At 41.4% G+C, this 25,095-nt stretch overlaps 1 protein-coding gene across 4 annotated transcripts in view; it reads left to right on the top strand.

The window, feature by feature from the left end:
- Positions 1-978: 978 nt before the first annotated feature.
- PACS1 (phosphofurin acidic cluster sorting protein 1) overlaps positions 979-25,095 on the top strand; it is a 150,836-nt gene continuing 126,719 nt past the window's right edge. For 2 of the 4 annotated variants that reach the window (XM_030331179.1, XM_030331182.1), the window contains exon 1: positions 979-1,521. In XM_030331179.1, the coding sequence (XP_030187039.1) occupies positions 1,172-1,521 (350 nt within the window). In that variant the 5' untranslated portion in view covers positions 979-1,171. Of the gene's footprint in view, positions 1,522-12,105; positions 12,556-12,589; positions 12,963-25,095 lie in introns of those variants that run through there. The other 2 variants (XM_030331180.2, XM_030331181.1) reach the window with 2 other exon arrangements.

Genomic DNA, 25,095 nt, shown 5'->3' on the forward strand with positions numbered 1-25,095 from the left:
CTTCTGGTCTTCAGAAGTCTTCCCAACAGGCTAGACTAGGTTGGACTTAAGGGGCCCAACGGGCATTTGCCGGGTGCTGGGAGAGAAGTTCTGCTGTGGTGCTACTGGTGTTGCTTTGCTGGAAGTGCAGCAACTGAGATGTCGATGTCAGGAGACTTCAAGATGGTTTCTGGAGGTCATGGATGTGGGTGGTAGTGTGGGAGATCCCATGTTGGACGTGGCAATCGGGGTAGGCCTTGGGGGAGTAGGATTTTAGAAATTAAACGGTGAAGCAGAGAAAACGTTACAGGTGGAAACAATTGAGGGCAGGGATGGGGGGCCTGGGACTCTATAATGCTTCATGGGGGGAAGGGTGGCTCCAGGTGGGCCAGGGCTTAGGTTCGTAATTCACCCTTGCCAGGGCCTTTTGGACTCCAGGTCCCTGAGCCCCCTGCCTTCCATGGAGAGCAGGGACGGAAACTTCACGGCCCACAGACGCATCGGGCCGACGGTGGAGTCGCCACCCGCTCCCCTTGTAGGTTGTGAAGAAACCCCGGGGCGGCAGAGCAGGGTCCAAGCAGGATGCCGCGATGCGGGCTTCGGCCTCTCTGTAGGCTCCGGGGACCGAAGGGGCCCGAGGCGCGCTCCCGCGTCAGGCCCCCGCCCCGCCAACCCCAGCCGGGGCCGCGCCCCGGAAAAGCGGAGTTTCCGCTGGCCTGGCTGTTGCTGCAGAGAGCACGACGGGGGAGGGGAGGACCGGGCCGGCTGGCTGCCGCTCGCACTGCGGATTTGAGGGGAGGGTCTGGCCGAGCCAGCCGGGGTCGAGGCCTCCTCTCCAGGGAAGCTAGAAGAGCGCGCCCACAGGCTCGCCTGGGGCGCGAGCGCGAGCGCGAACCCCGCCCCTTGGCGCTGGGTGGGGCCGGCGCGAGCCAGAGCTTCCCGCCCCCCCGGACACGCCCACCCAGTGTCTCGGCGGCGCGAGCCGCAACAGGCAGCGGCGGGCGAGCGCGAGGACCGCGCGCCGAGAGGCCCCGCGCGTGCGTGCAGCCTCTCGCTCGCTCGCTCGCGCGCTCGGGCGGGCGGGCTGAGGAGACGAGTCGAGCCCTCGCCGCCACCGTGGGAGAAGCCTGGGCGTCCTCTCTGCGTCGCCCCGATCCCCGTTATCCCCGCGCCCCCCACCCCCGGCCGGGCCATGGCGGAACGCGGAGGGGCGGGCGGTGGTCCTGGAGGCGCCGGGGGCGGCAGCGGCCAGCGGGGCTCTGGGGTCGCCCAGTCCCCGCAACAGCAGCAGCCGCCGCAGCAGCCGCCGCCTCAGCAGCCGACGCCCCCCAAGCTGGCCCAGGCCACCTCGTCGTCCTCGTCCACCTCGGCGGCGGCCGCCTCCTCCTCGTCCTCGTCCACCTCCACCTCCATGGCCGTCGCGGTGGCCTCCGGGTCCGCGCCTCCCGGCGGCCCGGGGCCAGGCCGCACCCCCGCCCCCGTGCAGATGAACCTGTACGCCACCTGGGAGGTGGACCGGAGCTCGTCCAGCTGCGTGCCCAGGTGAGCGGCGGGCGGGGGGACCGGGCCCTCGGGGCCGCAGGGCCAGGTCTGTGACAGGCCCCCGCCTTCTCATTCCTCTCCGTCCCAGCGCCCAAGGGAGCGCCCCCCTCCCTGGATTCCCCCTGGCTGCCCGGCCTGTTTCTAGGCGGGCCTCCCGGGACTCCTCTTGCGGGGACCCCGCCCTCTCCTGGCAGCCCCACCTTCTGCCTCGGGCCGGGACCACCCTCTTCCTCTCCCCGGATTGGGGCCTCCTGGACTCTCAGCCCTGGGCCTTCTCTCGTTGATCTGACCGAATCCGGCCTTCCTGACGGTCAGTTTCCCTGCGAATGTCACTGACTCTTTTCCCTGCCTCGTTGGCGCCCGTGGGCTGTACATATGTTACATAGATGTCCTTTGATATTATTATTTCCCAATATACTCAGCGTGTGCCAAAGTCGGTTGTCACCTTCTGCCAGGTAAAGCCCATATAGTAACCCTGGAGGCTTCTAGTTGGTCTTCAGTACACACACACGTTCATTTGTGCTTCAGATTACACACATTCTGCCCCGGCCTCTGTGCGCTTGTAAAAGCCCTATTTAGTGTGTCTTTAATTGTATTTTTCATCCCCTTCCTCCTCCCCAGTAGCTAGTCACAAATTCTCTTAGCCTTGCAGGGCTACATAAAATTACTGCCTTGTTCCTAAATTCAATCCATTCCTCTGCCTGTTGGAACCATCTGGGGACTTTCCTTTCATTGGTAAAATATGCCTGAGTTTGTGATGTTTTCTGTTTCTGTATTGGCAAAGCAGTCTTTCTCCAACTCTTTGGGGACAGTGTGCAGTGTCTTACAGTTTAGCCCTTGAGCAGACACCGTGGAGCTGGTTTTGCCTAGGAAGCCCAGAAAAGTGCCTGGAGGTGATCTTTTTGTCACCTCTAAACTGAGTTGATTCTGTTGTCTTGGAGTTTTGGACCCACTCCTTATTCTTTTAGCCCAGCCTTGGGTAGGTGGACGTGTCAGTAGGGGTTAAGAAGCATTGTCTGGTTCCAGCCTCAACTCTATTTCTTTCCCTCTCTCTTTATTTTGAATCATTTCCTGCATACAAAATTATACACACACACACAAATATATCTCCTGGTTAGGGCATTTTACAAAATGATGAAAAGTACATTTCTATACTTGACTCAGTTTAAGAAACAGAACATTATAAATTATGTTGAATGAGGCCCTCAGGATGCCCCTTCCTGACCACATGCCCTACTCCCCCCCCCCAAAGGTAAACACTATTGTGTGTTTATTATTTCCCTTGTCTTTTAAAAATAGTTTTGCTGCATACGTGCATCTGTAAACAATATGGTTTAGGGTGTTTTTGAAGTTTATATAAGTGCTATCATACTGTATGTGCTCTGTGACTTAGTGCATGTGTGTGTTTTAATTCAACATTAAGTTTGTGGGACTTGTCAGTGGGGTATGGTAGCTGTAGTTTAAATATTTTCACTAACGGATATAATTTCATTTTATGACTATATCATACTTCTCTTTTCGGTGAATATTTTGGGTTGTTTCTTGTTAGTTAATGGGAGCAGTAATGCTGTAAATAGTTTTGCCCAGGACTCCTAGTGATCCTTGCAAAAGTTTCTTTCTGTTTTTATATGTAGGGGTGGAATTGCTATTTGCAGGGTATACATCTGAAACTTTTTTAGATAATGCTAAATTGTGCCCTGTTCGTGCTCCTCCTCCCTCACTCTTCATGTCCTTTGTGTTTCAGCATTTACCTCACTGACTTACACTTTCTTTTTTTCCTTTGCCCTTCTTTTAGGGTAATCAGAAGCCATGTTAGTTTAGTTTGTTTTGGCCAGTGCCCTAGCACAACACCAAACTCAAGTGGGAGTTTAGTGTGTAATGGTCCTTAGCAGGCCTCTTTCTAGGTAGGTCCGTCTGTAGCTGAAGTATTCTAATCTACTTTCAAACGTAAAAGCACTGTGCCCCTTCCCACGTTGGTCCAGTGTTAGTAATACATGCTTGCCCATTCTTCGTTTACATCTATCGCTATGTTTGACAGGTGACATCTGGACAATTGCCTTCTCTAGCTTGTTAGATTGAAAAGGCATTGAGCCAACTGGGAAGAAGCTGCTGTGCAACAGAGGGAGATAAATAAAATCACTGATAAATAAAATCTTTGATTTTTGTTTTCTGCACCTGTTGGTCACTGAGAAGTCTTATGTAATAAATTATTAGCCAAAGAAACTGCCCATCTTCCTGAGTAAATCGGTAATTACTATGCTAACTTGGTGTGAGAGGCTTGGTTGGCTTGTTGTTTGCCCCTGCTGAGAGCATGCAGTTGTCATGTCTACTAACGAGTCTTTGAGATTGTCAGCTGTCCTGCTCTGACTTTGTTTTTCAGCTATCACCCTGTGCCTCTCAGCTCCTTGTGGAACACTTGTGCTCTTTGGAGCATGCTGTTTTATCTGCAGGATGGAAAATAACACCCTGTGGGGAGAAAATGTCCGCTATTGGCCCTTCCAATTACTAGAGTCATCTGGTTAATTTGAGGTCTCCTTGTTTACTTGTTCATGTTGTTTAAAATATATTGGCAATGTGCAACCTGTGTACAGCACTCTGTAGATAGTCTAAGATTAATGTTCTTGTCTCATGTAACTCAAGTGAGAAGCGTGTGAAACGTGCACTTAAGAAATGTGAACATGATTGTGGATCTAAGGCTATATATATGTGTATATATATGCTGTGGGACTCAGTTTTAGCAAATGTGTTCCTCTACCTAGTACAGAGAAGAGAGAGTTGAAAGTTGTGTGTTAGGAAGGTCACTTTCCTTTTCTTGATCCCAGTAGAAATATAATTTGCTTTTCGGGGAAAAAAAACCTTTTCCCTTTATTAGATATTTAAATAAAGATGAACATTGTACTAGTTGTTTCTCAAGTATGTACTCTGCTCTTACTTAACATCTACTAAATTCCTTCAGAATCTGTAGTATTTTTTAAAAACATTTTATGGTTGGAGAGAATACTGATAGTTGGCTTTAAAGTAACTAAATTGGGGGCACCTGGGTGGCTCAGTCAGTTGAGTGTCGAACTCTTGATTTTGGCTCAGGTTGCGCTCCCAGGATCGTGGAATCAGGCTCCGAGCTGCTTGGGATTCTCTTTCTCTCTCCCTCTGCCGTGTGTGTGTGTGTGTGTGTGTGTGTCTGTGTGTGTGTCCTCTGTCTCCCTCTCTCAAAACAAAAAAACAACAGAAAAAAACAACCCACTAAATTGTTTTATTCATTGACTTAAAAAAATTTTTTTTAATGTTTATTTTTGAGAGAGAGAAAGAGTATGAGCAGGGGAGGGGCAGAGAGAGAGAGACATAGAATCCGAAGCAGGCTCCAGGCTCCAAGCTGTCAGCACAGAGCCCGATGCAGGGCTGGAACTCACGAATGATGAGATCATGACCTGAGCTGAAGTCGGACTCTTAACTGACTGAGCCACCCAGGCGCCCCACTTTTTTTTTTTTTTTTTTTTATAAGTAGGCTCTATGCTGGGCATGGAGCCCAACTTGGGGCTTGAATTCATGGCCCCGAGATCAAGACCTGAGCTCAGATCAACAGTGAGAAGCTTAAATGACTGAGCCACTCAAATGCCCTTATTCATTGACATTTTTATCAACATTTTTTAAATTAAAATATTGATACATGTCCATGATTAGACATTCAAGCAGTACAGAAAGATGGGAATTATGAAGGAAAAAGCCCTAGTCTTGTCTCTGTTTTTGCTTTCCACAGGTGATCACTAGGAAATACAGTTGGCTTTTAAGATTCTGTTACAAGCAGGTGGATCTATTATAGCTCCTTTTTAAAATTCACAGCTTTAGATGTTGGCATTGTTTTCCCTCTGTACTAAGTAGTGCTTCCTCTCCTATGGCCCATGTTTTGGCTAATGGTATGGTGACATTTGGCCAGGTGGCATGTTGTTTGATGTGATCTTTTTTTTAATGTTTGTTTATTTTTGAGAGAGAGTGAGCTCGCTTGTGAGAGTGGTGGAGGGACAGAGAGAAAGCGGGAGAGAGAGAATCCCAATCTGTGCTTTGTCAGCACAGAGCCTGATGTTGGGCTCAAACTCACAAACTGTGAGATCATGACCTGAGCTGAAATCAAGAATCTGATGCTTAACCAACTGAGCCACCCAGGTGCCCCAAGGGAAGAGTTTTAGAGTCTCATTGTTGATCTCTTCTCTTTGGTTCTTGTGTGGTATATGGTGAAGTTTCCCCTGGTGTTCTTTTCTCTATTTGAGATACTTCAGTAGGAGAGGCAGAAAAATCATTAAATTTCACAGGTATACAAAATGTCCTCAGTGGATTTTGTAAAACCAATTATTAGGAGATAAAATGTGCTCTGCTGTATCACTCACAAACTGTATCACATTTGTCTTTGAGTACAAAGCACATTTGCATATCCTTATCTGTATGTACACTTAGGGAAAGAGTTCAGGAGTTATGAGTCACATTTCTCCTTAGACCACATTTTTTTTTTTTTAAAGGGGGTACTGAAGTTAAGCCTGCTTGGACAAAACTGTTAGAACCAAAGGAGGTGGTCATGGCTAAGTTGGCATGACTAGTATACAGTAGAAGTGTTATTTTCATCAGGACACTTAGGGGCAGTTGCCCCTCTAACCACAAAAGCACTAGGCAAGCCAGGACATATTACTCTTGTATTCTTACTGGATGCCAAGGCAAACTCTTCCACACTTTAGTTTTTTTATCCATTAATTGGGAGCACTTTTACTTGCCATTCATTCTAAAATGTGGGTGAAATAAATATATAATAGGACCTATAGATTGTAAGAGAAGGTACTTCTTAAATGATAGATATGAAGTAAATGAAATTGGTCAAATGAGAGAGACCTGGTGAAATTTCTATTATTGCCTTAGCATTAAAAGTCTTAAAAGCATCTTTGTATCTTAGATTTGAGTTTCACATTGTGAGTGTTGTAATAGAATATCTTCTCTATCTTGGTAATATTATCCATTGTCCCTGTGGAAGCTCAGATTCCTTGTCAGAAAGAGAATGACTTTCACAAGTCCGCTTTACAAGTATTGATTTACAGATCTTTTGAGCACATTAGTGGTTATGTGATTTCTTTTTAAACTAGTTTTCCAATTTCTTAGCTGAGCCAATAAGCTGTTACTGGGAGTGTTTGCCTCAGTGTGCATGAGGGAGGTGCAAGTAAGAATATGGGCTGTGTCTTTTCACTGCTTCAACCTAGGAGGCTTGTCTTGTTTTGGCCTGGACTTGAAGGTTCAGTGGGTCCTCTGAAATTTGGAGTTGGCTTTGCTTGCATCTGTGGTGTCACATGCTGCGGGTACTTTAGACATCTAGAGTAGCTGTGGGAATGCTCACAAGAACTGGTCTTTTTCCATTATGGATTCAGAGTGGTATTAGGTCTCTTGAGAAAAGAGAGTTTGAAGTTGGTCTTAGAATGTCTTTCAGAAGCCCCTTGGGCTGGATTGAGTGAGGTGGTTTGTTTCTAGATTGGCAAGCACTGATAGAATCCTCCATTCCCTAGGCCTTCCCTAGGCCTAGTTGGAAGAGCAACCAGCATAGCTTCTGATGGTTTTAGGGAATCACGATGTTTATGCCTAGGCACCAACTCCGTAGAGTATTTTCCTTTTCCTGCCATTCATAGGGCAGTTGTCTGGTTAGAAACCCTGCTGGACCTGTACTCCCTTTTTCCTTTTTACAAACCAGAGAATAGCTGTAGTCATAGCTCAGGTTGCCGCTTAGGCTGACCTAAACCTGGCCTCTACCTTGGGTAGAGAAGTAGAGTAGAAGAGCAGTAGAGAAGGCCAGTAAATGATGATAAATGGTTTCTTAGCTTGTGTATCTTCTAGAAAACAGTTTCTGAAAGCATTCCATTTGACATCCAATTACATCTTAACATCATAAGCTGTTTTCTCTTTAAAGCTGTGCTGTTCAGTACAGTAACCACTAGTTGCATGTGGCTATTGAAGTTAAAATTAATTAAAATTGAATAAAATTTTAAACTCCCTTTCTTAGTTTTATTAGCCACATTTCTTGTCACACTAGTCACATGTGATTAGCGGCTTTTGTATTAGACAAGGCAGATATAGAACATTTTCAGCACCATAGAAAGTTCTATTAGCTAACACTAAAATTTTTTTTATTTTTTTAATGTTTTTATTTATTTTTGAAGGAGAGAGAGACAGAGCATGAGCAGGAGAGGAGCAGAGAGAGAGGGACACACAGAATTTGAAGCAGGCTCCAGTCTCTAAGCTGTCAGCACAGAGCCCAGTGTGGGGCTCGAACTCACAAACTGTGAGATCATGACCTGAGCCGAAGTCAGACGCTTAACCGACGGAGCCACCCAGGTGCCCCAGCTAACACTATTTTAAAGAGAAAATTGCCTGTGATATTTCTAGTATTAATATCTGTGTGGTTTCTCCTTATTCATTTAATTAAACTGAATTCTTTTGTCCTCTTCCAAATTATTTTAATATGCCCCTTTTCTTCACTATTTCAAGGGCCTGTTAGTTTTCTTCTGTTAGTTGTTCTCCTTTAAAGATTTTTACCTTTTAATCTGCTCACTTCTTCCTGTAGGGAATTGCTTCCTGATGCCTTCCTGCCATTTGTTTCCCACAATTTTAGGTATTAGTCAATACCTATTGAGAAAACTAACTGGAGACATTAATTTTACAGACTTCATTATTATTTTTTTAATTTTAATTTTTTAAAAAAATATTTATTTATTTTGAGAGAGGGAGAGAGAATGAGTTCATGCATGGGGGAGGGGGAGAGAGAGAATCCCAAGTGGGCTCTGCGCTTTTTCCCATGAACTGTGAGATCATGAGCTGAGCCAAAATCAAGAGTCAGATGTTTAACTGACTGAGCCACCCAGGTGCCCCTGGAGTCATTAATTCTAAAATGACTTTAGATGATTGGATTATGTATGATAATAATTTTTGGCCTTATTTTTTTTTGTGTGATTTGTAAACTATGTAATAAACGTGTTACAGAAAAGACCAGTGAGGGGCGCCTGGGTGGCGCAGTCGGTTAAGCGTCCGACTTCAGCCAGGTCACGATCTCGCGGTCCGTGAGTTCGAGCCCCGCGTCGGGCTCTGGGCTGATGGCTCAGAGCCTGGAGCCTGTTTCCGGTTCTGTGTCTCCCTCTCTCTCTCTGCCCCTCCCCCATTCATGCTCTGTCTCTCTCTGTCCCAAAAATAAATAAACGTTGAAAAAAAATTTTAAAAAAAGAAAAGACCAGTGAATATTGTTTTAAAAAATATATATTTAAAAATACATATCAACTCTACTCAATTGTATACCTTAAAGGAGTGAACCTTACAAATTTTATATTGTAATAAAGCTGTAAAAAAAGAACAGCTTTGTTTTTTAATGGATGAAGACATGGGGGACTAAAGTTTTGCTCTACCCATTACCTTTCTTGGTTCTAGAGTTGCGTATTTCTTTTTACTGATAGCAAATGTGGTGAATGGGGAATGTTCTAGACACTCATGGTGAGTGGATGATGAAGCATAGCTGACAAAGTAGTATTGAAAATGACACATTTATTTATTTGTTTAAAAAAAATTTTTTTTAATGTTTTATTTATTTTCGAGACAGAGAGAGACAGAACATGAACAGGGGAGGGGCACAGAGAGAGGGAGACACAGAATCCGAAGCAGGCTCCAGGCTCTGAGCTGTCAGCACAGAGCCCGACGCGGGGCTCAAACTCACGAACTGTGAGATCATGACCTGAGCTGAAGTCGGACGCTTAACCGACTGAGCCACCCAGGCGCCCCAATTTATTTATTTGTTAAATATTTATGTAGATTCTTTTAGATAGTAAAGTGTTTTAAGATATACTCAAGGTGAGAATCTCTGAGTTTAGGTGCAGCTTCACACATTTTCTGGTCCTGAATACTGTTTTTCCCTTTTTCTTTTTGGGAGCAATGGTCCAGATAAACCCACTCTTCATTCACCCTTTCAGCCCTCGTTGTGCTTCTAAGTTCTGTGAACATGACACTAGGTAATATCCATAGAATGTTTTGGTCAAAAAATTTTTAGAACTGTGATGTGGATCTTAGTAGTTACACTGTAATTTACCTTGTATGTATTTTTTAGTGGCCTGATACAGATAAAGGTAGATACGAAGGGAGTGATGTTTTCAAACTTGATTCCTACCAGAGGAATACCTCTTCCTCTTTTTGTGGACTAACTCTTCCAAATGACAGCTTGCCTCTCAAAACCTTACTGTGAGCAAGATTTCCCCTAGGTCACATTGTGGGTATAATTAGCTTATGACTTGTCCCTGAGGAAATTTAGACTGCTTATTGTGCTTAGACATAAAAAGGTGTTTTTTCTTTACAGTTGTTCTCCAAAATATTTTGTGTGTGTCTTGAGTTTCCTTTCGTTCCTCTTTTCATAGGTGAGATAGAGATTCTTTGTTGCAGTTTCTTTGTTTCTTTCTTTCTCTTTCTTTCTCTTTCTTTTCTTTCTTTCTTTCTTTCTTTCTTTCACTACAGAAAACACAAAAGGCTTAGGACATCAATTGTCATTTACTTCTTCCCTCCTCACTGACCTTTTCCTGTCTCCTGTTTAAAAACAACAAATGGCTTCAAGGTTTACAGAGCTGCTTTATTCTTCCGTTTCTTTGTATTACCATACCTCTCAAACCACACTGCACTCTGCTGTTTGTAATTCCACCCATCTTTTGCCACCTTAGTTTCCTCCAGAATGTAACCACTAGTAGTAGTTCATGGTGATGTTTCAAAGGAAAATCAGCTTATGCCACTCCCTTCTTCATAATCTTCCCAGTTCATTCATTTAGCAAATGCTTATAGACCAGCTGGTGTGTGTCACAAACAGAATCCTTGATTTCATAAAATATACATTCTAGTGGGTGAAGATTAGTGACACTATCAAATAACTGTTCATCATACTTAGAATAAAACCCCTTTTCATGCCTTAGGAAAGACTTTAGGATGTGACCTCTTCCTGTGTCTTTGACCTTCTCTTCTGTCATTCTCCACCATGCTCACTTGGCTCTGGGGAAGCTGGGCCTTAGACAAGGTCATCTCCGCCTTTGGGCTTTTGCACTTATACCTGGGATGCCTTGTCCCACATCATCATATGGCTGGCTCCTCGGTATCATTCAGATCTCAGTTAATCCACCACCTTGGAAAGCTCTCATAACCTGCCTAGTCATTCTGGGAGTTTATAAATCTTCACAACTAGTTACCCTCATCTGAAATAATCTTGTTCATTTATTAGTTACTTTATAGGTGCTCAATAAGTACATTTGTCACATAAACAGTACCTTTTTATTTATAATGTTTATTGAATGAAAATCTGTTATACACAGTTCTTTCATTCAGCAAATACTTACTGAATATTTCTATGTGCCAAGCACTGCTATAGGTGCTGAGGAAGCAGTAGCAAACAAGTTGACAAAATTAACTCTCTCCTAGAGTATACATTGTGGTGGAGGGAGAAAGATAATAAACAAATATATTTATAATAAATAGGTAATGAGTGAGTACCACGATGAAAAATAAAGCATAGTGAGGGAATTGAGAATGTTGGCAGAAGGGCACTTTTGGATAGGGCGGTCAGAGAAGGCCTCTGGGGAAGCCATGTTTTAGCTGATGCCTGAATGAAATAAACCTAACTAATTGAGCATTTACTGTGTGTCACAATAACCATCAGAGGCAGGTACTGAGATCCCTTTCCCAGAAAGGAAAATCAAGGCCCAGTGAGGTAAAGGCATTTTGTAAGGCTACACAGTTTAGAGGTAGGTGGAGCTGGGATTTGTCTCATGATTTATGATTATCTGACACCAGAACGATTTCTCTGTTTAAACTTGGTGTTCCCCGAGCCCTGGCTGGTTCTCATAGTTGACAAATAATATTTAATGTTTATATTTTGTCATATTAGAATTACAGAATGCTGCTCTATTACCAAATCATAGTAAGAAATTTAATACCACAGTGGCTGTAAGTGCCAGTTCTGGAGCCAGTTAGCCAGGATTTTAATCCCGATTCTATCCTTTACCATTTAGTGATTTGGGCAAATTATTTAACCTCTCTAATGCTTTAATTTTCTCATTTGCAAAATAGGCCTAATGTCCCTACCCCTCATTAATTATGAGGATTAAATGATATTAATACAAGTAAATGCTTACGTAGCACATAGAAAACACTTAAAAATAATAGCTGTTACTACTATTACTATTGCTGTCTTTATTGCAGTCCAGCTTCTCTGGTCTCTCCCCAGTACCCCTCCAAAGTCTGCTTTCTTTCTGCAGTCGGGGCAACTTTGTTGATATTACGATTTCCTCAGTGGGACTATCATAAGGTGTTGGATTCACTTTAGACACAGATCCTGCCAAACCCCAAGCTTAATAGTCTAGAAAGTCAAAACAAAATATTTTGGTTCTCTGAAGCAGTGGCTGGATCAGGATCCTGTTTCTACATCCTGCCAGCTTATATGAACGGAAGAGATGGTGCAGGCCCCGCCTGCAAACCACAACTTTGTTTTGAGCCAATTTGACTTGACAGCTTCCCTATTCTACCTGCTGACTTCTTGAGCTCTGGTTTGGCAGCCAGAAGAGCAACTAAACCGGTTTACAGCTAGTCATTTATTACCAATAAAAGCTAAGTGACTCCTAAGAAAATGAGGATTTAAATGGGGTTGATATTTTTTCTCTTGTCTCTTTAAGCTTTCTTTTTTATGTCTCAAACTATAGAAAAATTCTATTCTACTCTTACAGGAGAAACCTGATAATACATTTAAGGCCTGTCATGAAACATTTGGATATGTGTGTGTGTGTGTGTGTGTGTGTGTGTGTGTGTGTTAATTCTCTCCTTTAATAAGTACCAAGACTCTACTGTCTCATTTTAGTTGGAAATCTACAAATATATTAACATGTTTCTGTTCTTCCTTAAGAGTATGTAAAACACAGATTAACTTCTTTTCAAATGTGGATCATCATGATGAATGAGATCCTCATGGTTAACAACAGGGCTTGAGCTGAAGAGTGTAGACTGGTATGTGTTGCATATTTTTAAACTAATGTGTTTGCTTTTTTAGTTTTGTTTTTGTTTTATTTCCCCCATTGCTTCAATATGCCTTCTTTCTGCTTTACTGCTTTGATTAGACCATGGGCTAAAAACCAGACAATCAAATATGTTAGGACTGAATGGCTCTGTGTTATGAAGGCTAAGAGGAATGGACAGTATCATTTGAATACGGGAGATTCACAGCCGGAGTGTTTTAGGGCTAGAAAGAAACATTTTACCTACTTCTTCATCTGGGTTGTACTCCAAGGATGGGATTGCTGGTGAGTTAGGGTAGAGGGTTAATCTTCTAAAGTCTTAAGGAGTCAAAAACCCTTTTGAAGATGCAGTTCGAGATACAAGTCAAATTTTGCGTTTGGTTGGAGAAGTATGAATTGGTAAGTAAAGCCCTATATCTATTGCTTGGTTAAGTTTGTTTTGATTACATCTAGGCAAGTCACTTTTTTTCTCGTTTTTTAAAAGTGAATACACCTTTTTTTTTTTTTTTTGCCTTGCTGATTTGTTATGAAGAGAAACAAAATGTTTGTAAAATGTTTGAGCATTTATATTCATAGAAATCATACCATCTTTGGGTAATGTCAGTGAAACTGTGAATTTGATGGTATAATATTTGTTGACCTGTGATAGACTGTGATAGATACATTAGTCATCTTTTACATTGTCTTCACAAGTAGGTTTTTTTATTTTTTTATTTTTTTTATTTTTATTTAAAAAAAATTTTTTTTTTTAATTTATTTATTTGAGAGACAGAGCATGAACGGAGGGGGGGTCAGAGAGAGAGGGAGACACAGAATCTGAAACAGGCTCCAGGCTCTGAGATGTCAGCACTGAGCCCGACGTGGGGCTCGAACTCACCGACTGTGAGATCATGACCTGAGCCGAAGTCAGACGCTTAACCGACTGAGCCACCCAGGCACCCCTACAAGTAGGTTTTTTTTAAGTGTGTTTATTTATTTATTTAATTCGTTATTGAGAGAGAGAGAGAGAGAGAAGGCCCTCGTGCTGTCAGCACAGCCTGACACAGGCCTTGAACTCCTGAACCATGAAATCATGACCTAAGCTGAAGTCAAGAGTTGGATGCTTAACTGAGTGAGCCACCCAGATGCCCCACAAGTAGGTTTTTGTTTGTTTTGTTTTATTGTTTAATAAAATTGTCTCCTCAAAACTTAAGTATGTGGAAAGTAGTCTACAGAATTTGTCGTCTCTGCCATACACCATTTTTGCTGTGGATGAAAATGAATAAGCAACTCTGGAAACCAAGGTCCTTTGGGAACATAAAAACTCTTGTAGCTATTAATGGATTTAATTGTATTTCCTCTCTGTCACCAAAATGTGCAATAAATTGTTTATGCCCTTGTCTTTAATGGGGAGAAGTGTTCATTAACTGTATGTAATTATCATTATCGCTTTGTTTTTATTACTTGTAGATAATCCCCTCTATCTTTCCTTTAAAAAAACGTATAAAAAAAGGATAGCTATAATACTATTAAATATTACCCATTAATCTTTTTGGTGAGCTTTTTCTCTCCATGGAGAAAAAGGAAATTATCATTTCATTGTGGGGGTGAATTTGGGCTTGAAATGGGACATGATCTCCTAAACTAAGATTTGTCATAAAATTAGTTTGGCATGCTTTGGACTTAGGCCAAGTGATATGTTTACTTAAGTTCAGCAAGGGCCTCGTTCTCAGGCAGACTCACTGATGAATGAATGCATGTCTCCGTTGGTGAGGCTTCATCTTATTTGAGCCCATTTAAGATAACATTTTTAGAAAAATGTTTGGAATGATGGCTCTCTTTGGGTTTTGTTTTGTTTTACTTTGCTTTGTTTTGTTTGATGCTCACTCAGGTATTTCCTCCTTATCACTGTAGGAAAGTCAGCAAATTGCTATAATCTGTTTAAAACCATATGCCAAAAATGTTTTGACTTTAGAATTTGGTTTCTTATTTGGCTTTACTTCATCATGTGGATTTGGATAAGTCTCTTTAACTCTTCCTCTACCTAATAGTCATTTAGTCAGCAAATAACTGTCGAGTATACATCATATGCTGGTCACTATTTCAGACACTGAGGAGAGAACAGTTAATAAAAGAGACACAATCTCAGCTCTTGTGGGGGTTACCTTCTAGGTGGGCAACAGACCATAAGCAGATGAATGAGCAAATGTTAGGGTATGTCTGGTGGGGAAAAGTAAGGTAGGAAAGGGGGTTAAATGGGGCAGAGAGAGAGATAGTTTTAAATAAGGTGTTCTACAAGATCTCAGAGAGGGGGAACAGTCCTTGTGGAGCACACATTTAAGCAAGCCAGTAGAGGGGACAGCAAGAACTGGTAGGTTCCAGAAACATCCAAGAGGCCAGTGCACTTGAGCCAAATGAATGAGGAGTGAGTAAGCAAAGGGGACCCAGATCTTATAGACCATTGTAAGACTTAGCTTTGACTTTGAGTGAGATGGGAAGCCATTAGAGGTTTTGAGCCACAGAAGAGGCATGATAATGACTTTCATATTAAAATACCCACTGACCACTGTGTATAGAATAGCCTATAAAGAAGGGTAGGGTGAAAGCAGGGAGTCTAGGTAGAGGTGTTGTGATGATGTCATGGGAGCTAATACTGGCTTGGAACAGGTTGGTAGAGGTGGAGGAAAAGAGAATTCATCAGATTCTAGGTATATTTTCAAGCCTAAAGGATTTGTTTATGGGTTGGATTTGGGGTATGATGGAGCAAAAGGATTCAAAGATGACTTGAAAATTTCATTAACTTCCTTGTGTTGGTTTTCTGATTTTTATAAAAAAATTTACTATTATTGTCACCACTTTATCTTGCTTAAGTGAGATTATATAAGACTGAGATCTGTATAACTGAACTCGTCAAGGTTCTTGAGGGAGTTTGTTTCTACTTTTTTTTAAATTATTTTTTTAATGTTTTATTTATTCTTGAGAGAGAGCGAGAGACAGAGCATGAGTGAGGGAGGGACAGGGAGAGAGCAGGACGCAGAATCCGAAGCAGGCTCCAGTCTCTGAGCTATCAGCAGAGCCCAATGTGGGGCTCAAACCCACAAGCGGTGAGATCATGACCCGAGACAAAGTCGGACTCTCAACCGGCCGAGTCACCCAGGCGCCCCTGTTTCTACTTTTGCCATTTGCAATTAATTGGGAATAAATTTCCTTGGGAATTTACTGGGAGATGGAATAATCGATAGACTGGCAACTGATTGTGTTAATAAGTTAGATTAATTTCTTTTAGTGCTTAGGCCATCATGAAGCTATGATGGAGCAGCTGAGTCTCAACATCCCTGATTTTTCTGCTGTCATGCTTGCTTGGTCTGGTATCTCCTCTGTGATCCGTATTTATTTGATGGGTTTTAATGAGGGAGATCTGTTGCAGAAGCTATTGGTACCTATAGCACATGTTCTTTGTCACTAACCCAGTGAAACTGAAAAGTCAAAAATATGTTTTTGTTTTTTGTTTTTTGTTTTTTTTAATGAGTAATGTTCAACAGCAGACAGCCTGTCTGTGCTTCCTGGGAGCTGCTCTGTAAGGAGGAATCCTGCTGCAGAATGATCTAATTTGTATAATCTTGAAGGTGGAGCTATTTTTAAAAGAGAACAGGAAAATAATGGAGTCCTTTGCTTGTGAATGCCAAACTGGATCTTACTGATTTAAAAGGAAAGAAGCTTAGTTAGATCTTGTAGTTTGAACTCTTATTTCCCTTTTATTCTGTTTACCATGTCTAGATCAAATTTATGATAGATATATTTAGGTAACTGCTTTTGGAGTGGCACCTGGGCACCCTTTTTTTTTTTTTTTTTTTGACATTTTAGGTAAGTATATTACTTAACTTGTGATTTGGATAATGTGAGTCACATACAAGAGCAGATATTAAACTCAGGAATTAGAACTTATGGCCCTTTTTCTATCCTGAAATGAAATTCCCGGATAATAAAGCTTACCAACATGTCTACGATATCTTAACTGCAATATGAAGGAAAGATAAAAGGAAGGCTCTTTGTAATACAATCTGTATTTCTATATGTGAATTCTCAGAAGACATTTGTAAATGGCATCGCACGTCAGAAACCATAGCTGTCAGGTGCTTGCAGGTACACATAGTTTTTCCTCTGTAAATATGACACCTATAAATAGAGACTGATACAGGTATATTGTGTGGGTGACTCAGATAATATGTGGCAATGCCATTGGTGATATGATTTTCTAGAATTCTGAATAAATCTTCATAAAGTTCTGAACAGAACAATATACAGCCCTTCCTGTATACACATAGTAGTTACATTCCTGGAAAGTTCCTTATATATTAAATGATGAAAAAACTGAAATTTCTGTGCAAAATCTATTTAGATACAGACTTAGGTCATTATAAGATAATTATTTACATATATATACATATATGTCTGGTGGGACCAAAGGCAAATTTATTATGAATCTAATGAAGCTTAAGCTTTAAGGCTTTTCGTGTGCACAGGTTACCTCATGGCCCTATACCAAATTACAAAAAAATACAACCTTTTATTGAAGTATAATCTATACTTAGAAAAGTATACATAATAAGTACAGTTAATGAATTTTTACACACTGGACATACCCACATAATTAGCATCCACATCGGGAAACAGAACATTGCCAACAACCCAAAACATTGCCTTGCCCGCTTCTAATCACTACCTCTCCCCCTACCAAAAATGACAAGTATCCTAGCTTATAGCAGTGTAAGGCAAGTTTTGCCTGCCTTTGTACTTCATATGTGTACACTCTTGTATCTGACTTTGTTCAACATGATGTTTGTGTGATTCATCCACATTGTTGCATGTAGTTGCAGTTCATGTATTCTTGTTGTGTAGTGTTCCCTGTGTGAATATATCACAGGTTATTTAACCATTCTGCGGTAATGGTCATGGAAAATTTCCAGTTTGAGGTGATGATGTATGGATAGTGCTGCTGTAAACATGCTTGTACATGTTTATTGGTTGATATAAGCACTCTCATATATTTCATTTCCTTTCCTTTGAGTATATAAGCAGGAGTGGAATTGCCAGATCATGGGGTATGTGTATGCTCGGCTTAGCAATATGAGAGTTCCAGTTGTACCACATCTCCACCAAAAGGTGGTATTCTTTGTCTTTTTTGTTTTAATCCTTCTGGTTAGGGGTAAAATGGTTTCTCCAGTGTTTTTAATTTGCATTTCCCTCAAGATGTTGAATACTTTTTCATAAGCTTATTAGCTATCTGGATATTCTCTTTTATGAATTGTCTATTCAGGTTGTTTGCCCATTTTGCTATTGGGTTGTCTCTGTATCTTATTGACTTACGGTTCTTTTTCTTACAAATATCTGCTTATACCCCCATGGATTGCCTATTTATTTATTTAGCCTTTTTACTCTTTTAATGGTGTCTTTCACTTAATTTTTTTTCCACTTCATTTTTTTTTAATGTTTATTTATTTTGAGAGAGAGAGAGAGAGAGAGAGGGAGGGAGAGGGAGGGAGAGAGAGAAGGAGAGCATGAACAGGGGAGGGGCAGAGAGAGATGGAGAGAGAATCCCAAGCAGGCTCCATGCTGTCAGTACAGAGCCTGATGTGGGGTTTGATCTCACAAACTGTGAGACCGTGTTCTGAGCCAAAATCAAGGTAGACACTTAACCAACTGGGCCACCCAGACGCACTTTCACTTCATTTTTTTTAAGTAGGTGCCACACCCGGTGTGGAACCCAATGCATGGCTTGAACTCACGACCCTGAGATCAAGACCTGAGCTGAAATCAAGAGTCGGATGCTTAACTGACTGAGCCACCCAGGCACCCCAGTGGTGTCTTTTGATGAACAGAAATTATTGGGGCGCCTGGGTGGCTCAGTCGGTTAAGCGTCCGACCTCGGCTCAGGTCACGATCTCGCGGTCCGTGGGTTCGAGCCCCGCGTCGGGCTCTGGGCTGATGGCTCAGAGCCTGGAGCCTGTTTCCGATTCTGTGTCTCCCTCTCTCTCTGCCCCTCCCCCATTCATGCTCTGTCTCTCTCTGTCTCAAAAATAAATAAACGTTAAAAAAATTAAAAAAAAAAAAGAAATTATTAATCTTAATTTAGTCCAGTTTATCAATTTTCTCAGTTACATTTAGTGCCTTTTATGTCCTCTTTAAGAAATCTTAGCCTACCTCAGTATCATGAAGGTGTTCACTGATGCTTTCTTTTAAAAGCTGTATTGTTTTACTTTTTACAGTTAAATTTACAGTCCATATGGAAATGATATTTGTGTGTGGTGTGAATAAGGCTTAAGATATATTTTCCTCCACATGGATATTCAGTTAACCCTGCAACATTTATTTAAAAAAATTTTTTTTAAATGTTTATTTGAGAGAGACCAGAGACAGAGCGTGAATGTAGGAGGGGCAGAGAGAGGGGACACAGCATCTGAAGCAGGCTCCAGGCCCTGAGTTGTCAGCACAGAGCCCAGAGCGGGACTCGAACTCATGAACTGTGAGACCATGACCTGAGCCGAAGTCAAACGTTCAACTGACTGAGCCACCCAGGCGCCCCTGAATCATTTATTTTTTTATGGCTTTTTAAAAATGCTTATTTATTTTGAGAAAGAGATAAGTAAAGACCGAGCAGGGGAAGGGCAGAGAGAGAGGGAGACAGGGAATCCCAAGTAGGCTCCGCACTGTCAGTATGGAGCCCAATGCAGGGCTCAAGCTCACGAACCGTGAGATCATCACCTACATTGAAATCAAGAGTTGCATGCTTAACTGAATGAGCCACCCAGGCACCCCCACCCTCCCTGCATCATTTATTTAAAAAGATTATCTTTTTTCCACTGCTCTGCATCATAAATCACATGATGTTTTACATGTGGGTCTATTTTAGACTTTCTGTTTTGTATATTGGTGAGTCTGTCCATGCTTACACTAATGTCCCATGTCTCTATTACTATATCTTTATAATAGGCCTGTTACCTGGTGGTATAAGTTTTCCAGCTGTGTGTTCATGATTGCCTTGACTAGTCTTTGCTCTGTTGCATTTCCTTAGAAATTTTAGACCCAGCTTTTCAATTTCCTTTGTTTTTGAGAATTGTATTAGGATTGCTCTGAATCTGTGGATTAATTTGGAGAGAGTTGAAATCCTTAAAATATTGAGTCTTTCAATTAATGGATATATGTCCCTCCATTTACTTAGATCGTCTTTAATTGATTCTGCACTTATTTGTGTAGAAATATCGTACATCTTTCTTTAGATGTAGTCCTACATATTTGGTATTTTAAAATTCTAGACCTAATTTTGTAATTGTGAACTTGTATGCTTTTTCTTATACAGGACCCTTCAAATGAAATCAGCTTTAGGCACTCTGAAACCTGGTTCTCCCTTTAGTTGGAATGCTTTCACTTACATGGATGTTGGAAACATGTAGAAGGTAGTCATATCTTAGTTGTGCAAGACTCACAGGGATTATGGGTTGTAGGATGTCTGGCATTCTTGGTTTTTCCACCATTAAATGTCAGTAAAGTTCCCAATCATTGTGACAATCCGGAAAGCACCTTAGAGGCATTACTACCATCATTACTATATTAAGACTCACTTAAAATTTTTTTTTTTATGTTTATTTACTTTTGAGAGAGTCAGAGTGCAAGTGGACGAGGGCAGGGAGAAAGGGAGATACAGAATCCGAAGTAGGCTACAGGCTCTAAGCTGTCTGCACAGAGCCTGACGTGGGGCTCAAACTCCTAAACCATGAGATCATGACCTGAGCCTAAGTCAGATGCTTAACCTACTGACCCACCCAGGCATCTCAAGACTCACTTATTAAAACATTTTGTGTTTATTACAGTTATCATAGCCCATAAATGTAAGTGTGCTTGAATGTCCTCAAATATGTTGACCTTTTGTTTGTTTAGGAAGAGACCTAAGCGAACAGTTTCTTTTCTTTTCTTTTTTTAAATATTTATTTATTTTGGAGACAGTACAAGTAGGGGAGGGGCAAAGAGAGGGGGAAAGAGGATCCAAAGTGGGCTCTATGCTGACAGGCTGTCAGCACAGAGACCAACGCGGGGCTTGAACTCAGGAACTGTGAGATCATGACTTGAGCCCAGGTCAGATATTTAACTGGCTGAGCCATCCAGGTGCCCCAAGCCAGTAGTTTCAAATGTTGCCATCTATAATCTAGACTTTAAAAATTAGCAAATGATATATCTTCACAAACTTCTGTTTGCATAAATATACTGGTAGAGTGGATTGAACACTGGCTGTGGAGCCAGAAGAATTAAGTCTTCCTTTAATGAAAACTCTGTGATTTGGGATTAAGTTACCTTTTAATCTTCAATCTTCTCATTAGAATGGAAAGAAATAAAATAACTGCCTAGCTGACTATTCAAGATTGTTGGGAAGAACAGATGAGACAGTTTGTCTTAGAGTACAATAGAAATGCCATTGATGTTGATTTGTGAGTTTGGGACAGTTAGCACAGTCACCAAGGTGAAGCCTCTTAAATAGGCTGGATCTGCTCCACTGGGGTTCTTCACGCATGGTCACTATAGCAATAAGTTGGTGGAAAGTGGTGTCTGTTTTCTAAAAGCTTGTGTGTTTATAGGAAGGTAAAAAGATCACTACTCTGTTGTGATTCCTATATCTTAATTTTGGTTTTCAGAATGAAAGTAGGCAAACCACTCACTTTCCATTTCCTTCATGATCTTACTGCTTAGAAATGCTTTGAAGATTATGGTGAAATCAATGCAAGTTTTATGTTCCTCAGTGAAAGTTTCCATGTGAATATAGGTGATACATTATTATAATTAAATCCTTATTCATATTAATTCACTATATGGTTTTCTAGCCAGTGGATTGAGAAATGCCTGGCCTACTACTGAATAAAAAGGTGATAAGACCTTGAAATGTAGTTGTGAGAGAGGAAGGATACTATCTCTGCGATTTTAATATGGAATATACATAATACTCAAATGATACTGAATTTCAGTATGTTTCCCCCATGGTTAGTATTCTCTCTAGACTGCAGCTGCTGCTGCTGCTGCTGCTGCTTCTGCTGCTGCTGCTGCTGCTGCTGCTGCTGCTGCTGCTGCTTCTTCTTCTTCTTCTTCTTCTTCTTCTTCTTCTTCTTCTTTTAAATGTTTACTTATTTTTGAGAGAGAGAAAGAGTGCCGGGGGGTGGGTGGGCAGGGAGGGGCAGAGAGAGGGAGACAATCTGAAGCAGACTCCAGGCTCTGTGCTGTCAGCATGTGGAGCTCGAACCCACAAATTGTTGAGATCATGACCTGTGCCAAAGTCGGACACTTAACAGACTGAGCCACCCAGGTGCCCCTAGACTTCTTATACAGTTAGATGCTTCTTTTAGTTGTGTTTTGGTTTCATTTGAGTGTCAGTACTTGATGATTTTCCTGTTTTGTTATATTTTATTTTAGTTTAGTTTAGTTTAGTTTATATATTTTGAGAGAGACAGACATAGATCAAGTGGTGGAGAGACAGAGAGAGAGGGAGAGTGAGGATCCCAAGCAGGCTTCATGCTGCCGATGCAGAGCCTGATGTGGTGGGGTTTGAACTCGCGAAACCACAACATCATGACCTCAGCTGAAGCCAAGAGTTGGATGCCTAACCGATAGAGCCACCCAGATACCCCTTCCTACCTGGTTTTATTAATTTTTTTAAGTTTATTTATTTTGAGAGAGAGAGAGAGAGAGAGAGAGAGAGAGAGAGAGAGAGAGAGAATGTGTGCGCACACATGCGTGTATGTGAGAGGGGCAGGAAGAGAGGGAGAGACAGAATTCCAAGGAGGCTCCATGATGTCAGCTGTGAGATCAAGACCTAAGCCGAAATCAAGAGTCAGATGCTTAACTGAGTGAGCCATCCAGGCACCCCAGCCTGGTTTTATATTTTAATAGTCCACTTCCCCCTAATAGTTTTTTTTTTTTCCTTGTTGTATTTATTTTTAATCAGTGTTATACATATATTTTGGAGAGTCAGGTAGTTCTACAAGGCTTGTTTCTGAGACAGTCTTTTTTTATGGTGAATTCCATATGTGGAAGATTGCCACCATCACCACATTCTCCCAATAAAAGTGTAATTTTGGTTTTTATTATTATGACAATAGAAAGGCAAGTCACTGTTCAGTCATGTAGTAAACTGTGATTTTCCTTTCCTGGCCAACTTTTAATTTTTCCTAACATTAATAATTGTTTTTTTTTTTAGTTTTGTTTGATAATAGCTAACATTGAGTGCCTGATATATACTAGGTGCTGTTCTAATTGCTGTGTGTGTGTTAACTCATTTAATTATCAAATAGGTAGAGAGGTTAGGTAATTTGCCCAAGAAAGTAACAGAGCCAGAGTCTAAACCTTGGCAGTGCAGCCTCAGAATCTGTTCTTTTAATTACCATGCTAAACTCTCTTTTCTATTAATATGTACATGAGTATTTCTTTGTTAGAAGTAAATTTAAGTGCAGTAAAATGCACAGATCTTGAGTTTATAGCTTGGTGAGTTTTGACAAATATATACATTTATGTAATCAATACTTGAATCAATATATAGAACATACTGATTACTTGCAGTCAGTCCCCACCTCTCATAGGCAGTAACTGTTCTGGTTTATATCACCAGAGATTAATTGGTATGTTCTTGAACCTCATATAAATGGAATCACATACAGTAAGATGTGTTCTTGTGTTGACCTTCTTTTGTCAGATTCATCCATGTCGTGTGTGTTAGTAGTTCATTCTTTTTTGTTGCCAAGTAGTATTTCATTGAAAAAGAGACTACAATTTGTTTATACGTTTTTCTGTTGATGGACACAGAGGTTGTTTACAGTTTTTGGCTTTTATGAATAAAACTGTTATGAGTTTTCTTGTGCAAGTCTTTATATGGGCATCTATTTTCATTTCTTTGTGGGTAGATATGTAGGAGTAAAATGGTAGGTCTCAGTGTAGCTATTTGTTTAACTTTATAAGAAACTGCCATTTTACCAAAAGTGATTGTGTTAGTTTACATTCCTACTTGGTGTGGCAGACAGATTCTAAGGTGGCCCCCATGCCCCATCTCTTGGCATTTATGCCTAATGTAATTCCCTCCCCTTGAATATGGGTGGGACTTGTTCCTTTCTAATAGGCTATGACAAGAGTGACAAGATATACATCGTTATGTGTATGTGATGATGTTACATCAGATTGTAATGGCTATATTGTGAGGACACTCTCTCCTTGCCAGCTTTGAAGAAGCAAGTTGCCATGTTGTGAGCTACCTATGGAGAGGGCCGTATGGCAGGGAGCTGAGGGTAGCTTCAAGTTCACAGTCAGCAAAAACGCATGGTCCTCAGTCCAGTAGCCCACAAAGAACTGAATGCTGCCAATATCCATGTGAGCTTGGAAACTTAAGCCTCTCTTGAGACCATAGCCCCAGCCAACAGCTTGGTTGAAATCTTATTGAGGACCCACTTAAACTATGCTTGGACTTCTAACCCATTGAAACTGTGAGATAATAAATGCCTGTTGTTTTAAACTGCTAAGTTCGTGGCACTGTTATTACACAGCAGTAGATAACTAAGACTAGTAATGTATGAAAGCTCCCATTGCTCCACATCCCTACTAGCATTTAGTTCGTCAGTCTTTAAAAAAAATTTTTTTTAATGTTTATTTATTTTTGAGAGACAGAACACGAGCACGGGAGGGGCAGAGAGAGACGGAGACACAGAATCAGAAGCAGCCTCCAGACTCTGAGCTGTCAGCACAGAACCTGACGTGGGGCTCGAACTCACGAACCGTGAGATCATGACCTGAGCCCAAGTCGGTGCTCAATGACTGAGCCACCCGGGCACCCCAAGTTTTGTCAGTCTTTTTAATTAGCCATGGTCATGGGTGCGAAATGGTAACTCCCTCTCATTTAATTTGCATTTCTTTTTTTTATTTTTAAGTTTTTTGTTTTTAGAGAGAGAACACATGCATGAGCAGGGAAGGGGCAGAGAGAGAGGGGGAGAGAGAGAGAGAATCCCAAGCAGGCTCTGCACTGTCATCATGGAACCTAATACAGGGCTTGAACTCCCAAACTGCGAGATCATGAGCTGAACCAAAACCAAGAGTTGGATTCTTAACCGACTGAGCCACCCAGGCACCCTAATTTGCCTTTCTTTAATATGACAGTGAGTACCTACTGACTGGCCATTTGGATAGATACCTTTTCTGTGAAAAATCTGTTTAAATCTTCCCTGTTTTATAAATTGGCATGTTTGTCTTTTAATAATTTATTTGTAGCAGTTATTTATATCTTACAGATCAGGTCCTTTCAGATACGTGTGTGTATATGTGAGTGTGTGTGCATGCATGTGTGTGCATCTGATATACACAGGCATTATCTCAGAGATATTGTGAATTTAGTTCCAGACCACCCCACTGATACAAATATTGCAAGAAAGGGAGTCAAATGAATTTTTTGGTTTCCCAATAGATGTTAAAGTTGTGTTCATAGTCTATTAAGTGTGCAATACCATTATGTCTAAAAAACAACGTAAATACCTCG

This window comes from Lynx canadensis, chromosome D1 (genome assembly GCF_007474595.2).
Source record: "Lynx canadensis isolate LIC74 chromosome D1, mLynCan4.pri.v2, whole genome shotgun sequence".
Taxonomy (NCBI): domain Eukaryota; kingdom Metazoa; phylum Chordata; class Mammalia; order Carnivora; family Felidae; genus Lynx; species Lynx canadensis.